Consider the following 15,352-nt stretch of genomic DNA (forward strand, 5'->3'; position numbering starts at 1 on the left):
GGTTGTTTGGTCTTTTTTTCATTTACTGTCAACCGATCAAGTTTCATTCCTGATTGACATGATCCGTACATGCATTGAAGAAGCAAAAACCTTCAAAACGTTCATTCATGTTCTTTATATTCACGTCTTCTACATTCCTTCCTTGTAGCAATGAGGCCACTCATTCTAAACACACTCCATCGTCTTGAAGGTCAACCTTCCTCTGTTTGTTATCTAGATAGTGAGAGACGCAGAGACTAGTTGTTACTCCTTCTCTCCGACTGCCTAGTCATCAACTCTCTTTTTCTCTTCCGAGCGTCAATGTCTATCGAATGACGTTCTCGCACCGACGTGGCCGGATGGTCTAGTGGTATGATTCTCGCTTAGGGTGCGAGAGGTCCCGGGATCGATCCCCGGTCCGGCCCACTTACTTTTTGACTTTTTTGATTAAACGGATCATATTCAGACTTGTCACGGGCCAGGCCGATCCAATGATAATCTCGGTTCGGCGAAGCCCGCTCGGCCAGTTTCGAAACTAAATTAAAATTTTTTGAAAAAGTTCTAGTTTTCAACTAAAATCACGTTTACTCGGAATACTCAGAATTTCACTCAAAAGTTTAAGAAATTCTGACATAAAAGAGGCTTCCATATTTGAATCCGAGAGGAGCGGACGGGCCGAGTCGGCCGGCCCGATTTTGGCAAGTATGATTTTATTGATGATCTGGAAAATTATTCAAAACTATAATAGTTCGCAAATTTTTTTTCCGTTAATGCGATAATGATCACATTTACCTCGTGTCCTAATTTCGGAACATATGCGTCGTAAACTGTTCACTGTTCTCGATCGGAAGGTGACTAGTTCGGAAGAACCGGTGATATGCAGGAACATACATTTTCTTCTTTGATTTCCGAAATGGTCTTTTTTTGTGGCCGGATGGTCTAGTGGTATGATTCTCGCTTAGGGTGCGAGAGGTCCCGGGATCGATCCCCGGTCCGGCCCACGTTCTTTTTTTTTGTCTTAAAGATAACATGCATAGTCTTTTTAGGTGGGCTAGAAAAAGGATAAGTTGTTTTAAAATACCATAGATTCATTCAAAAAGAAAATGTAAAATTTCACAGAAATCAAATCTATATTTATATACAAAACCGGATAGAAAAACACAAGGAACAATAAATAAAAGATGACAATAATCCATTCAAAGAAACAATTCTAATGAATACAAAACCCGAAAGAAGATGTTTGCAACAAACCTAAGTTTTTGGTTTTTTGACCCATAATACATTGAGAGAAAGTTTAACTAAACCCTACAGAGTAAAATGATCTTGTCCAGATTTCTAGGCATAATCGGTAAGTTTAGTTTTGTTTTCCGCAACTTTCACAGGACACTTGTTGCAACATCTGCAGACGGCGAAACATAGAACTGCGAGGATGAGGAAAGTAAATGATACTCCAACGGCAATAAGTGGAATTTTGAATGAAGAACTGATCAATTTTTCCTGCATCACGGCGATTCTCGTCTCAGCAAACGCTTCTCGACCTGTAACACAATAGTATAATGATTGATAGTCTATATGGACGATTACGTAACGCAATAAAGATTTACAACCTGTGCACAGGTCAGTAAATATTAAAAAGTTAAGCGAAAAAGAACCAATATCGTACCGATTGCATCATAGTTTGTGATGCGGAACATAAACTCGCAGTGGACATCTCGTGGGAGAGGCATCTCATAACTTGTTGATGGAGCAGGTAGGTACACTGTTGTTGGATCTTTATTGCATGGTCCAAGGTACGCTTGGTACGTCACAGCGTAGGTTAGGATGTTTTCGGGTTCAGCGGATGCAGTCCAGGAAATCATTGCTGTAGAATTGGCTTCAATTGCAACTCTGATGTTGGAGACGGGTTCTGGTGCTGAAATTCAGATTGTTTTCAGATTGAGCTCATATCAAGTTTGTTCAGCTCTGCGAGCATCTACATACCACATTGGAGACTTCCTTTTCCGTAAACTTGTTTGCACTGGAATGAGTTGAATCTGACGGATATTGGTGAAGTTGCAGTGTTCTGATCTGACGAGAGAGCAGAAAGTGTCACTGCATAAGAAGAGTCAAACTCCAGATGAGAAAGAAGAATAGAGTATGTAGGGTCAACTCGGAGATCTGCGACAACTGCGTTTGTTGAATTTTTGACTTGTAGCCGGAAATAGCAACTGTCATATGCGGTCCTGAAATAAGATTAATTAACTGTAGAAAGAAAGAAAAGGGATAGATAAATTGAACGACCCGGACATTATCCTCAAGCTGTCGGGTCTTAACCGTCAAAGAAATCCTGCCGGTCTCATGAACCACTCACTCGATTTCGGCTAATTACCCCCTTCATTATTATTGTTGCGGAAGCTCTTAGAAAAAATAAAATAGCTATTATGGTAATGCTTACCTCGGAAAATGGAGATGTGCAACGACTCCTTGTTCGGAATTAAAACCATTTTTGACAATTAAAGGTGACCCCGGAGATTTCACTATGAGAATATTGGAAATTTCAGTCCACTCGCTTTGAATTGTATCTCCAAGTTTTCCAGCTGGACCTACAATGGTGACAAGGAATTTGTATTGAACACCAGGTATCATGCCATCAACTTTAATCATACTGTCAGCTTCCACCTGAATATAAAAACATTATTGAGACGATAAAGATAGAGACAAAATACCGAGGCAGTAATCCATTGACTCTCATCATAATATCCAAGTGCATAAGTTCTTTGCTTCCACTGAACAACATACTGTACTGGACCAGATGGCCGGATTTTTGTTAATCCAAGAAGTCCCTGTAATTGTTATTAATTATGACACCTCATGAGTCAAAACAGAAACAATGACATTTACTTCTTTGACACCCCTCCCCATGAGCCCTCTTCTCACCTCAAATGAGTCGTCCAAATCGGATGTTGCTGATGGCATCTGACACAATAATTCCACGGAGGAAACCGGTGATGACCCAACTTTTCCTGAAAATAAATCATGGTGAAACATTTGTGATTGTTATAAAAGTACCTGACTGAGCGGTGGATTCCAACCAGAATTTGGCACCTTGAAGTGTTTCTCCGGTGAGATTACTTCTTTTCATATCTCGTCTATGTTGGAATTGTAGGCAGCCGTTTTCACATTTGGTATATTCATCAGTGTCCACGAAGAAGTATTCATCTATTGAGCCATCCAAGTTTTGTCGTGTTTTTGGATATCCGTACTAAACAAAAAAGTTAATTTGGTTAATTAAGACTAATCGTGCTTACCTTTTCTGAACACTTGGCCTTGCAATGAGCCACTCGGATGAGATGTGCATAATCAATTTGGATGTATGGAAGAACAACAAAAGTAGTTACCAAATTAGTTGCACTAAGTATTAAGATAATACTGTATAACCTCATGCTGATGTGAATCTGCAAACTATTTCTGTTTGTTATGAGTAAAACTTGACGAAGCGTAAAGAACAGGAGAAGAGAGGAGAGAGAATAGAACTTGAGCACGCATTCCACCAGCTAAGGTAATAATAATTAGTGTTGCCTTTGTGAGAATGGAGATGCGTTTTGAGAGGAGCCTCTTGAACGTCTTTGTTCGTCGTCTATCTTTTGGAGTTGACGATTAAGCATTGAAAATGAAGGAGAGTCTTTTGGAGACGTCCCCAGTCTCCAGTCAGTCAGCACCAAATTTCCGGAGGCAGTTCGAGAATGAAAAGATTTGGAAAAAGAAAAAAGGAATGTGTGGGGGGGGGCAATGAGGAAAGAATACAAACACTTGAGGGGAGACAATCCGTTAACCTCTAAAAAAAGAGCAGTGCCCTCGAAACAATAGGTAATGCAAATGCCGGTAATGGTTTTGGAGAGTTGCTCATCTTCGCCTATTAAGAATATTAGAATACAATACGTGAGAAGGTCACAATTTTCTATACGGGTTTTTGTACGGTGGGCACTGATCATTTACTGTGACTGGTTGACACTTGCACCAGCAGGGTCCAGCAACTGGTGCTGATCGTTGACGCGAGAGAGGAAAGAAGAAGAAGGATGGGTTTAACGGATTACACAACTGCCGATTTATTGGCCAATTGCTTATTGCTAAGGTGTTCTTTCGGGAGGCGATTGGAGTGGGACCTTCACTGGTTCTCGAAATGACAGTTGGCGTCATGTGCTAGCATATATTATCGATGGTAGTAAGAGTTAGAGGCTATGAAAAAAGCGTTTAGATGGATGAGGAGAAAAAAATGAGGATGAGGGATGAAAGAAACACGTGAAAATGAAGGGATAGGAGGAAGCCATAATTCGAATTATCCTAGATTCCATTTATTTTTGTCGCGCCTCCCAAGTTTCAGAGGTGGAGAAAATAAGAAGAATGGAGAGAAAATAAAGAGATGAGCAGATGAACAAAGCTTAAAAGATTTGTACGCACTTTGGAAAATTAGAAAAATTGGAAAAAGTGAGTTGCAGATACTAGAGACCACACAACGAAGGTGAAAACAGAGGAAATTGGAAAAATGGAAAGATATCCATAGGAAAGAAAAACCACTTGAAAATTATAAGGTTCAATAATGCAGTCGGAGGGGGTGAAATTTGAATAAGAACAAATACACAGAGCATAGCTAAGCTGGTGGCTGTTTGTTAGGACAAACTTTTTTGAATAGGGATGCCGGGATGCGACACAACAACACACACGAAATTGCAACATTGTAAAAAAACGATAAAGTTTAGAAATAGAGAAGGAAAAGTGAGGGAGGGAAGGAGGACGAGTGCAAATCGTCAAAAACTCGGACGACTCTAGCTCGTTATTCGTTGTTAACTAGGCCAATTCCGAAAGATACTTTCTTTTTTTCTCTCACGTTTTTAATGAATTCAAGCAGATTTTCAAATGTTAGTAGAGTAGTCACAGATATTTGGAGTGCGGTTTCAAGAAATAACATTTTCCAGTCTCTCACTTTCTAGATTTTATATTTGTATCATGTGTGTTCAAAAACAACAGAAAGGGTGGTTGCTGGGAGGAAAAGATAAGGAGTGCGTAGGGCGTCTTCGTTCACCACACTCGCTAGTGGTGTCCGGTAGGAGTGTACACCAAAAAGTAGGCGGGGTCAACTGCCAGCAGGAAAAGTGAAGGAAAGATACAATGGAATGAGAACCAAAACAGAAATGAATGAAACTTCCAAAATCTGACTTTCTAAAACTACACAAACTATTGAGAAAAGGGATTTATTCTGTCGAATATGCCGTAACCCACCCTCTACCCTATAGGACCAACCCAACAGGTTAATCCCATTTTTATAACCGGTCATTTGGAGGAGTAGAATAGAAATAATAAATTCTCGGCGGTACGGTTGAAAAGGGGGAGGTTCTACCTCTATTGTGTTGGTAGGAAAGATTCATTGCTCTCAAAAAAGGGCATAGAGTTTATGCAACATTCGAGAGTGAAATAGAGTAACATAAGGAGGGCCACACAAAAAAAAACGCCGGAAATCTCCTCATTTTGTATTCACGGATTGCATGATCCGTTTGGAATTTTATGTTGATTGTAGCAGAAGAACAATAAGTGGTAGTATTATTTGTTTCTTTCGACTACATTTAAAATTCTTGAATGAAGGTTCCCAAGACCATTCTAATATGTTCGAAAAGTTGATACCCTGCACTCCAATGCTCATCTATTCTATTCTCCCAAAAAAAATTATGCGCGTCCGGTTTTTGTTCTAACCCACCTGTGAGAAAGTGTTCGGTTACCAGTTTCCTAGCGGCACAGGAGTGTAGGAAAAGCACCTGTTGTCGACTGCTCGTCAGACATCATTGGCGGTGTTATCTTCGGAAAAAGAAACGGCGTCAGGATAGAGCTGTATACCGATTAATCAACTGAATTGGGGGATGTACACTATCCCGCGCATCACTGATGTTTCTTGTTCTACAAGACACAACAACAACCTCATTACAATGATAGTATTTGCTTACTGACAGCCGCTTTTGAAAAAAGAATAAGAACGGAGACGGACTCCTCTCCCAGTCATCAATTAACGAATACCTGCGGCTGTCATAAACAACATATGTATGTATTCGGAATAGACAGACTAATGAATTATTTCTAAGGCGATCCGTCTCAATTTTACGTTTCCTCCAGATTCAACTGACGAGTCATCTCTAATCTCAATACTAGGTTCTCACAATTTTCTCACCGTAAATTTCTCGATTGAGGTTAAGAGGATCGTCGGACAAGGATTAGAAGGTAGGTACTACAGTTAAATGAGTTTTCGACACCTGGCCAATTGAGAAAACAAGCGTAAGAGAAACATGGATTTGAATAAATCATCAAACTGTTCTTATGAAGGAGACGTCATTCGAGAAATGTAGTTTTTAAAGAAATACTAATAAAATGAATGGAACACAATCGTTGACTTTCAGGTGGTCCGAGGTGTGCATCCTCTTGCTAAATGCACCAATTACTATGAGTGCCCCGGAATCCAAATATTGGTAGGTGTTAGAATGCAAACAATGGGTTCTAATAATTAGAGAGTGCGGAGCTAGTATTGCGCAATCGGATCTTTTTGCATACTGACTTGCGAGTTGAAAGCGAAAAGACGTACCGTGTAGCCTATTGTGACATCAGCAACTGAGGGGTGTCAGATATGCTACACCGCGTCAGTGGAATAAAAACTACACGCAATGTTTGGTAATCAATGACAATAAAGTAGTATGTAAATTCTTTGTTGACTCAAAATACAATGACTTTAGTTTACGATCTATATAAGAGGATGACCAAAACGGTTTTATGGTTCCATGAGCGGATCAGTAGTTTCAAATAGGTACTGTAATGAATAGGTTGGAAAACGACATAAAACTGTGTTTGCCATGTAAAAGATAGGTTCTCATCACACCAACAGGCACCACTTCACCTCACATGAACCTCCCGGTGAGAATCATCACTATCTTATTTGGTTAGTTGGTTAGCACCTTGGAGCACAACAAAAAGTAACAAAATAGATCAACACCAGTGTGAGAGAATTAAGGATGTGGAAAATGAATGTAACGTACTGCGGATTTGATTTGAAAGCTGATCCGTAAGAATGTTTATTCCATTCTGGATTATGCCGTCGACCGGCTGCCGGTCTCGCCTCAAAAACGCGGCCTGGCACGTAAGTATCACATTCGATTCTACACTTTAAACTTTTTTGTTCGATCGAAAGTGTAGATAGATTGGAAGAAATGGATGAAGAAAAATGGAGAGAGGAGTTTGAATTATGATTGGAAAACGGGCAACAAGTGCCACCAGTCGTGTGGGCACCAGAGTTTTGGGTCAGTGGAGAAAAAAGAAGATCGGAGGGAAAAAGACAGATGAGTGTGAGATAATGAGTGATAAGACTTGATAAATTGATGACAATAAAGTTCTGAGGGTTCCGAAACTCCCATACGCGTTATCGGTGCCAGGTTGTGTCCGAAGTGTCAAGAACTTGGAAGGGAGCTCAATGAGTCTCTCACAAACCCCAGAGAAGAGCCATAAATCAAAGGTAGTTAGAATGTCAATGAAAAAACCAGATTTTTTGAAAGAAAGCGGATTGGAGATCCATTTGGTGGGAGTGTTGCAGTCCCTTTATTCAAAATGTGGAGATATGTATGCAAATGAGGAAAAGAGGAGAAAGAGGCATGAAATCGAAGGTGTTCTTCTCCTTCTTCTTTGGACAAATAACCTGTTAGACAATGTGATTGAGTAAATGATGCATGGAATATATCTCCCGTTTTAACACTTGACTCGTGTCTAGTGCAATGAGGCGGATGGTAGACGTACTGGCGTTTTGAAGGTGATGAGAAAGATAATAGTGGATTACAAGAAAAAGGGGGTGAAGTTATGTTTACATGCTTTGCAGACAAATTGAATCAATTTCGGGTGTAGCAATTTGAAAATTCTATGTCTTCAGGGAAGGGTTAATGAGGGAAAACATGACACAGGAAGGATAACTCACTTTGTAGACGTTGCACATATGTTTTTACAAAGAAGAATATATGCCGACTCTGAGATGAGAAGATTGGCTTAGATTGGGGATGGCATTTGAAAGAATAGCGGATTCCCGTGTCATTTGCACTACATAACAACTTTTAACGGATTAGTATTTCTTTTCAGTGTTCAGCTAATCTTGACGATCTTCACGACAATATAGTTTTTTGAAAAAAACGAGATAATTTTTGAACGTGATCGAGTAATAGGGAAGGAACAGAAAATTAGGTAGAATTTTGATTCCTAAATGTTCTAAGGGCAGATGCGGATGACGTCGAGCATTTAACAAATTGGCTTAAATCATAAGGTAACACCATCTGGATCATGGTGCTAATAGTCGGGTCAAGATGTCCGTTTTGTTTTTGAATCTATCGCAAGAAAGCAAAACAAAAGACAAGAAAATGTGAAAGTGACAAGAACAAGAAGGACACAAATGCAAATTTAGAAGGAACGAGTGAAGGTGAATGAGCTTCATTACAATTCCGTGTGAACTAAGTTCGAATGCGAGTAACGGAAGGAAGTGTGAGAAGCGAGAAGGTTTTGACGTACTTCTCCCCATTTCCATAATAAGGATTCGTAATAACGACTTTGGAAAGATGTAACTACTAGATAGAACTGTGATTGTCATTAACAGGAATAATGGAACGCCGTTCGCGATAAGAATCGGACCTGTCACCACACGCCTGCATGACATTTCCTCTCTCAAAATGTTTCTGTCTCGAGAGAGAGAGAGATGTGTCCGCTAGTTGTGACCGATTAGTTGGGCAACAGATGCTCGAGAGCACACTTATCAAGACAAACTTTTCAGACACATGTGTGGATGTGTGCACTCAAAAAAATGAATAGGCCGAAAAAATGGAAATGATGGATTGATGGAGTGGATTCAGAAGAAAAAAATAGGCGGGAGTGAAGTAGTAAAAAATAGAAAGTATAAAAAACTTACGCTTATGGAGGAAAAAAAACGTTTGAAAATTATACGTTTCGTTGACGGGAGTACATTTATTCATGATGACCTGTCAAAGAATAGACACCCTCAAAAAGTTTGATATGCGACGCCCGCCTGTTGTGCCAATATGCATTTTGGATGGTTTTGTGAAAGAGAGAAACACAACACAAATCGCGGAAGTGGAAGAGTCGAATCTTGAGGAATTGCTCGCTGATCCAGAAATTATTCTATAGAATTTAGGATTGGAGCGTTTGAAATTCAAAGATTTTTAGATTTTTTGTTTGATTCTTGTTGAATTTTAGATTGATCTAAACAAATTCAAAAAGATGACAAAAAGGAAACAGAATAAAAAAGAAACCGAAGACATTAAAACGACACAAAAGGAAATGGAGAATAAGAGTTGGTTGATGGTTCAAGGATATTCGAATACGCTCTCTAACGAGTACATTGCAAAGAAAAACACAAAGACCTTCAAAGACATCTTTATAAGTCAATATCCGACAAGTAACCTTCACTAGCTGTCCGTGTTCACAATAGCCACCGAAACTAGCATGTCGGATTGCGCAATCGGATTTCGGGCGGTGCACACGACGATATAATCATCTGCCGCACACAAGTTTTGTCCGCTGTAAATTTGTCAAGGCGGCCTTCATGCCGCCCTTCTTATTCTTCCAACGTAACTGTCTTTTGATGAGACACCGACTGACTGGAGGAGTGACCGATTGACGGTATTGCGTGATCGTGATATTTATTCAAACGGATTGATGTTCATCCACTTAATCAACTTGAGTATCCATCAGTGCAAATATGTATAAGAGATATTGTATCATATATTCGCTTCTGATAGGCTAATAATTTGAAGGAACAAAGTTATTGAGAACAACTGTTGGAATATGTTGCTCTAACTGTGGAAAAGTGAAAAAGAAACGTTTCTTTAAAAAAACAGAAAACTGCAGAGCTCTACTCCAAAAATGTTACATTTTCGCATTCAAAAAAGTCGCTTCTTTACACAACCACTGACGGTGACAGGTAAAGAAAAAGACTGAGTAAACTCTAAAACGGTTGGTGAGAATGCCAAAAAATGAATCACGCGAATGGAACAATACGAGTAACTATTCAAATGTGTTATAACAAGACGTACTCCCAGTTATTATTAAGCAAGCATATCAGTATTTGTTACCGGAATCCGGGACGTGAATAGGAACAATGGAGAACATGACCAAGGTTGTCCCGGTGAAAGAAGTAATGTTGTCAAATATGGTGAAAGGGTGGAGAAGTGAAAGAGAGGCTTTGGCAAATTGAAAATATATAAGGTGAAGATTCCATTTTACAAATATCGGAACAGGAAAATCTTAGAATTTGGGGATATAATTGGTTACACAAAAATAACGAATATTTTTAAAATGTCGGGTTTCAGGATTTTTCGATTTTTTCATTTGCAGCCAGCATCAAATCGGATTCTTCAACAATAAGTGTATGATTTCTGTTTTCTCTACAAGTAACAATATATATTTTACTTTGTTTACAATGACTTCTGATACAGTCGTCAACGTTTGATTACATGAGAGTTTCAAAGGATAACTAAATCTGTTTTGCTTGATTTTGAAGGTGTAGCGATACTTTTAAAGTTTTTTATTCATTAAAGTTATAATTCATCCCTATCATTTTCACCACGTCCCAAAAAAGGTTTTCATTCCTCAGCCATCTCATATGAAATTCAAAACTGAACCAACGCCGAATCACATGTTATCCCATACATTCCTAACACTTTTTTCCTGCAATTTACGTAAGCATTTATAATTAACTGCTTTTTCTATGCGGTAGAATAATAAGTTTGAGCAGTGAAACAATCTGGAAAATGTCGTTCGATTTATTATCTGATCGTGTGAGACTGTTTTTGTTTTATATATAAACTCTAGTTTACACGTCATCGTTTATAATGCTTGAATTTTTTTAGATATCCAATCCTAGTTTTTCAATGAACCCAAAAATTAACAAATTGCAGTGTTCATCCATAACTGGATAATTTTTAGAAAATGACACATCTCCCGCTTGGAGCCAACTTCACTTTTTCTTTATTAATTATACATTCATTCATCATAACCCCCCGCTTTTTTTCATGTTTCCTTATTTCTTTCATTGTTCTGCAGAAAGATCATACATGTGATATTAGCACTTCATAACACATGTCCAATGGGGTTTTTTTCTGCCAATCGGTTCCATCGAGCCTTTTCTATCGAAGATGTGTTCCTGTTTCACCCTGTTTTTTTTCTTCAACTAGCAACTTTATTTTTATTTTTGAAAACATTGGTGGGAATGAAATGCCTACCACTTGAAAAGATCAAATCTTCGCATCATTTTTCATTTCTTGCTTTTAAGAATGCCGCAAAAAGCCAAAAACATTTGAGGAAGGAAAGAAGAAAAAATTGAATATGCGACATGTTTTGAACGACCCCTCCTCTGCCAATAAGACATTTTTAACATGTTTCGTACGAACACCTATGATGCAACAGAAACATCGTTTTTCTCAAGAGACGGTTCACATAATGTTTTTTGTGTCTGTTTGTCTTCTGTTTTTTGTTTTGGATATGTTCAGCCACAGTCATTCATTGAGTTTTAGTATTTGCAGCTGTAGACATAAACGTGTCATCTCTACGGAGTTGCTGATGATCATAAACCTATTATTCTTGTTTAGTAATGTACGTGTTTCAATTTTGTAGTTTGCTGATTCATCAGATTTGTCTTCCAGAATATTCGAACGAGACAAAAGATCGAAACCACAAACCATGTTCATGTTTATCTGTAGTCCAGTCTCAAAATCTTTTTCTGCAAAGAAATTCAGTTCATTTCAAAATATATCATGTCCCGTTTCACTTTTTGATTGATCGCTTTGTTTCGGAAGATTTGTTTGTTTGATCATTTCAAAAATGTGATTGATTTACAAAAAACATCCGGACAAAAAGTGGTGTGTTCTCTGGAAAACTTTTCTTCTTTATCATGCGCTCGCATACCTCACATTTTTCAAAAAGTGGTTTATTCTTTTTATTCTTTTCTTTCCGATACCATCTTTTCAAATGACTAAAATTTTCTAGTCTCAGTATCTCTATGCCAAAGTTTCTAAAATGTCCCTAGGTCACTTTTATTACTAATTCCGACCAAATATAATGTGGTCCGAATCTTGTTTTTATCCAAGTTATCCCGATGAACCACATTAGAATGCATCTGTTCGGAGGCCGTCCGGCGACGCCTAGCAAGAAGGAAAAACACTATTGTAAACAAACACGAAAATCAAATTTCTCGCTTTTTTTCACTTCCTCACTCAGACGGGACCATTATCCACCAATCGAGCGTTATCATAAATGCAGATACATCACCTTCTCGTGTGTTTTCTCTCTTTTTTGATCCCAACCCACGTACTCTTTTCCCTTCACTCTAAAAGTTTATTCGACGTCTCGAGTCACTCACGTCAGCACTTTGGAAGACGCAATATTGTGTTTGATTACTACAACTTTTTCTCACTTTCCTCAAAAGCATGATTTCTTGTGATTTCTCATGATTTCTTAGGGACTTTACGTCATGGAATATGTTTTTGAGTTCACTCTGATTAGAGTGAGAAACCAATTGTAGTCTGAATTCATAGCCTATCCAGGGAAGAGAAAATTGATTTGGACTGAACTTTGTTTTCTAACACGGTATTGTTTTTCTGGTTTTTAATAATTTCAGTCCCCTAAAAGTAAAAAAAAAATTCTCCCAGAAATATTTCTGATATACCTCTTCTGATTTACAGCCAGTCTTACTTTTTTTGAACTGAAGTGCCACTAGAATTTATGACTAAATTTCAGTCTCAAGTATGTTTCCTGACGACATACCTTTTCTCCGGTGGTAGTCACCCAGCAACACAAATATTCCCACAGAAACATGTCTACATTTTCAACCAAGCGCCTTACAAGCACATTTCCATATATCGATCCACTTTTCCTTCTTTCAATTTCATATTTCTACAAACATCGAAAGTGTCATCTATTTTCGTCAAACTGTCCAACTATTCCATTTTCATACAAACCATTGGATGGCGAAACGACGTGAACGAGGCAATTGGCATCGATTCCGAAGCCTGTCATTTGCAACTACTTTCCTTTTTTGTTGTGCCCCCACGCAATGACTTCTTCTCCTTATTTTTTCTTTCGACGTCATATCTCTTTCCGCAGATTGCAAGAGAAAAAAGGAAGAAAAAACCGTTGTTCGAAAATCTTGTTGAGCTCTGTTGCCTTGAAAGGGTTCCGGTTAAATACGACAATACACCTAATCATAGTGGCCAGATGCACGGACGCACTCTACTTTCCTCTTCTCTTCTTTTGTTTCCTTATCGAGTTTGCACAACTACTTCTCTATCCATGAAGAAGAACTTTTGCAAGTATCAATTGACCAAACTAGGTCATATTCTGATAATACTTCTTCGATCACGATCTTTTGCCTGCGTTCAAGATTCCAAACAATACAAAGAACGTTTGGCTGAAAAAAGTCAGAATGTCAGTTAAAAGACGGGAATGGAAGACATTCATATGTAGATCAGACCAACCACAAAATGTGGACATAAACCACCAATTTTTTGTAGTCCTGGAATTTTTCTGTCTAAACTATTTTCGAATGCAGTTTTTTCTTCTGACCCTAAATCCTAATAGATTTTCGAGAATTCAACCAAAAAGAGCAACGATTCGTGCACTTATCCAATTAAGCAATTTGCATCTAATTGACATTTACTGCATTCATTCTCTTTCTCCGGTATTCGCTTTTTTTGCGTAGGTTTGTCCTTGCTATTAACACTTTAGCATTTTGATTTTCTCAGCGTTTCCTGCAAACATCGTAAAACTATAACTAAAAAGAATATATTCTTTTGAGATCTATTCTCAAATATCGTTGATATAATTAAATAGAAAGCCTATTTCAAAATCAAATAAAAGGGTTCTTTTCGAAATTGAAACCAAGACTAGAAGCTCGTAACGACTTTTTATATCGTTTTACAAATGATGAATAGTTTAAAGAAAAACAAAAATGTTTAACTTCAGTAACAGTTGCTCACTAATCCCTTCCTTTTTCACTAATTGAGCGTGCTTGCAACGTCATTACTTATTTAGCAACAATGGCTAAAGAAGAAAAACTTTGATTTCTGAACAACCATTTAGATTTCTTTTTTGAACCCTAGTTTCCACCTGCCATACTTTTATAGAAAAAAAAAACTTTTTTTGCCAGTGGAAGTTTTTTGGTTGGCAGTTCGAATCTGACACCAAGATAAACTACCACAAAACAGGACATCCTGAAAAGAATAGAAAAACAGAAAAAGAAAACAAAAAGAAGATTGACAAAATTAAATTGTTGCGCGTTATGTGCGGTGGTGTCGTTTCTTTTTACTAGAAGGAGATGTGAGATGTGCAATACCCAGTGGCAACATATTCCACAAAAAATTGGCCGGCCTGGATTTATGTACATGACAAGTGAGAGGGCAAGATTTTTGGAAGCAAAAAGGGGGACGACCGGGCGGGCACCAAAACTAGTAGCACCGCCATTTCACCCCAGAAGCCTCTACACCAAAAACATTCCTTTCCCGTCTATGTGTCTCCTTTGTGTCGTTTTTCGTTTTTTCCTTTTTTTCCCATGGTTTCTGTTGCCTCTGATTGTTGCAGTTTTGTTTAATATGCGTGAACTGAACTACTTGAGCCTTTTTCTCACGTGTGCTCTCCGTCCGCCAACGATTCTGAAGACTCTTTTTCTTTCGTGGCACTCGGTCGGCACAGCGTTGACGTCGAACTAATCATCTTCACGGCTTCTTCTTTTTTTGCGATGTTTCTTTGTTTCTCAATCAGCGTGCGAGAAGTGGTGGGTAGAGGTCAAAAGGTCAGAATTCACTTTGTTAGAGTCAATGAGAAGATTCTTTGTTAACCTGTTCTATTTGTTGGGAAACACTGATATCACGTCATTTGTATTGTCTGGAACCTAGTATTTCGTTTTGAAGTTATTATAGTTAGGTTTCAAGTGATAGTGATTATCAGTTTTGTTCTGTGATTTTGAATGCGCTGCTCACATAATGAATATATGTTTCAAAACAAAGAACAGAAACAAACCACGTTCAGTTGAATATTAATAAGACTTTGTTCCCTCTTCCATCACACCTCCGGTTCATATCTATCTTTCTTATATTGCACATCTTTCATTCATTTTTTGTCTTGCTTTTCCTCTCCTTCTTCTTTCCTTTTTGCTCATATTTACCACCACCACGACCACCTTTTTCATATACTCACCAATTCAAAAAAATATATATCCACTCGGTTTCGGTGCGTTCAATTCCTTGTTTGTCACGTGTCTTCAAATGACATCAGGTACTTTCGTCTAATATTTCCCATCCTTCTTCACTCCCCCACTCTT

General features: G+C 38.3%; 1 protein-coding gene across 1 annotated transcript; it reads right to left on the reverse strand.

The window, feature by feature from the left end:
- Positions 1-1,314: 1,314 nt before the first annotated feature.
- On the reverse strand, positions 1,315-3,401 carry GCK72_024182 (uncharacterized protein; the record flags this gene model as incomplete). Its single annotated transcript, XM_053735756.1, has 8 exons — positions 1,315-1,517; positions 1,643-1,891; positions 1,960-2,201; positions 2,414-2,637; positions 2,685-2,801; positions 2,896-2,981; positions 3,028-3,220; positions 3,267-3,401. 8 exons carry the CDS (start codon positions 3,399-3,401, stop codon positions 1,315-1,317), a joined length of 1,449 nt encoding a protein of 482 aa, XP_053579322.1.
- Positions 3,402-15,352: the final 11,951 nt, after the last annotated feature.

This window comes from Caenorhabditis remanei, chromosome X, assembly GCF_010183535.1.
Source record: "Caenorhabditis remanei strain PX506 chromosome X, whole genome shotgun sequence".
NCBI lineage: Eukaryota > Metazoa > Nematoda > Chromadorea > Rhabditida > Rhabditidae > Caenorhabditis > Caenorhabditis remanei.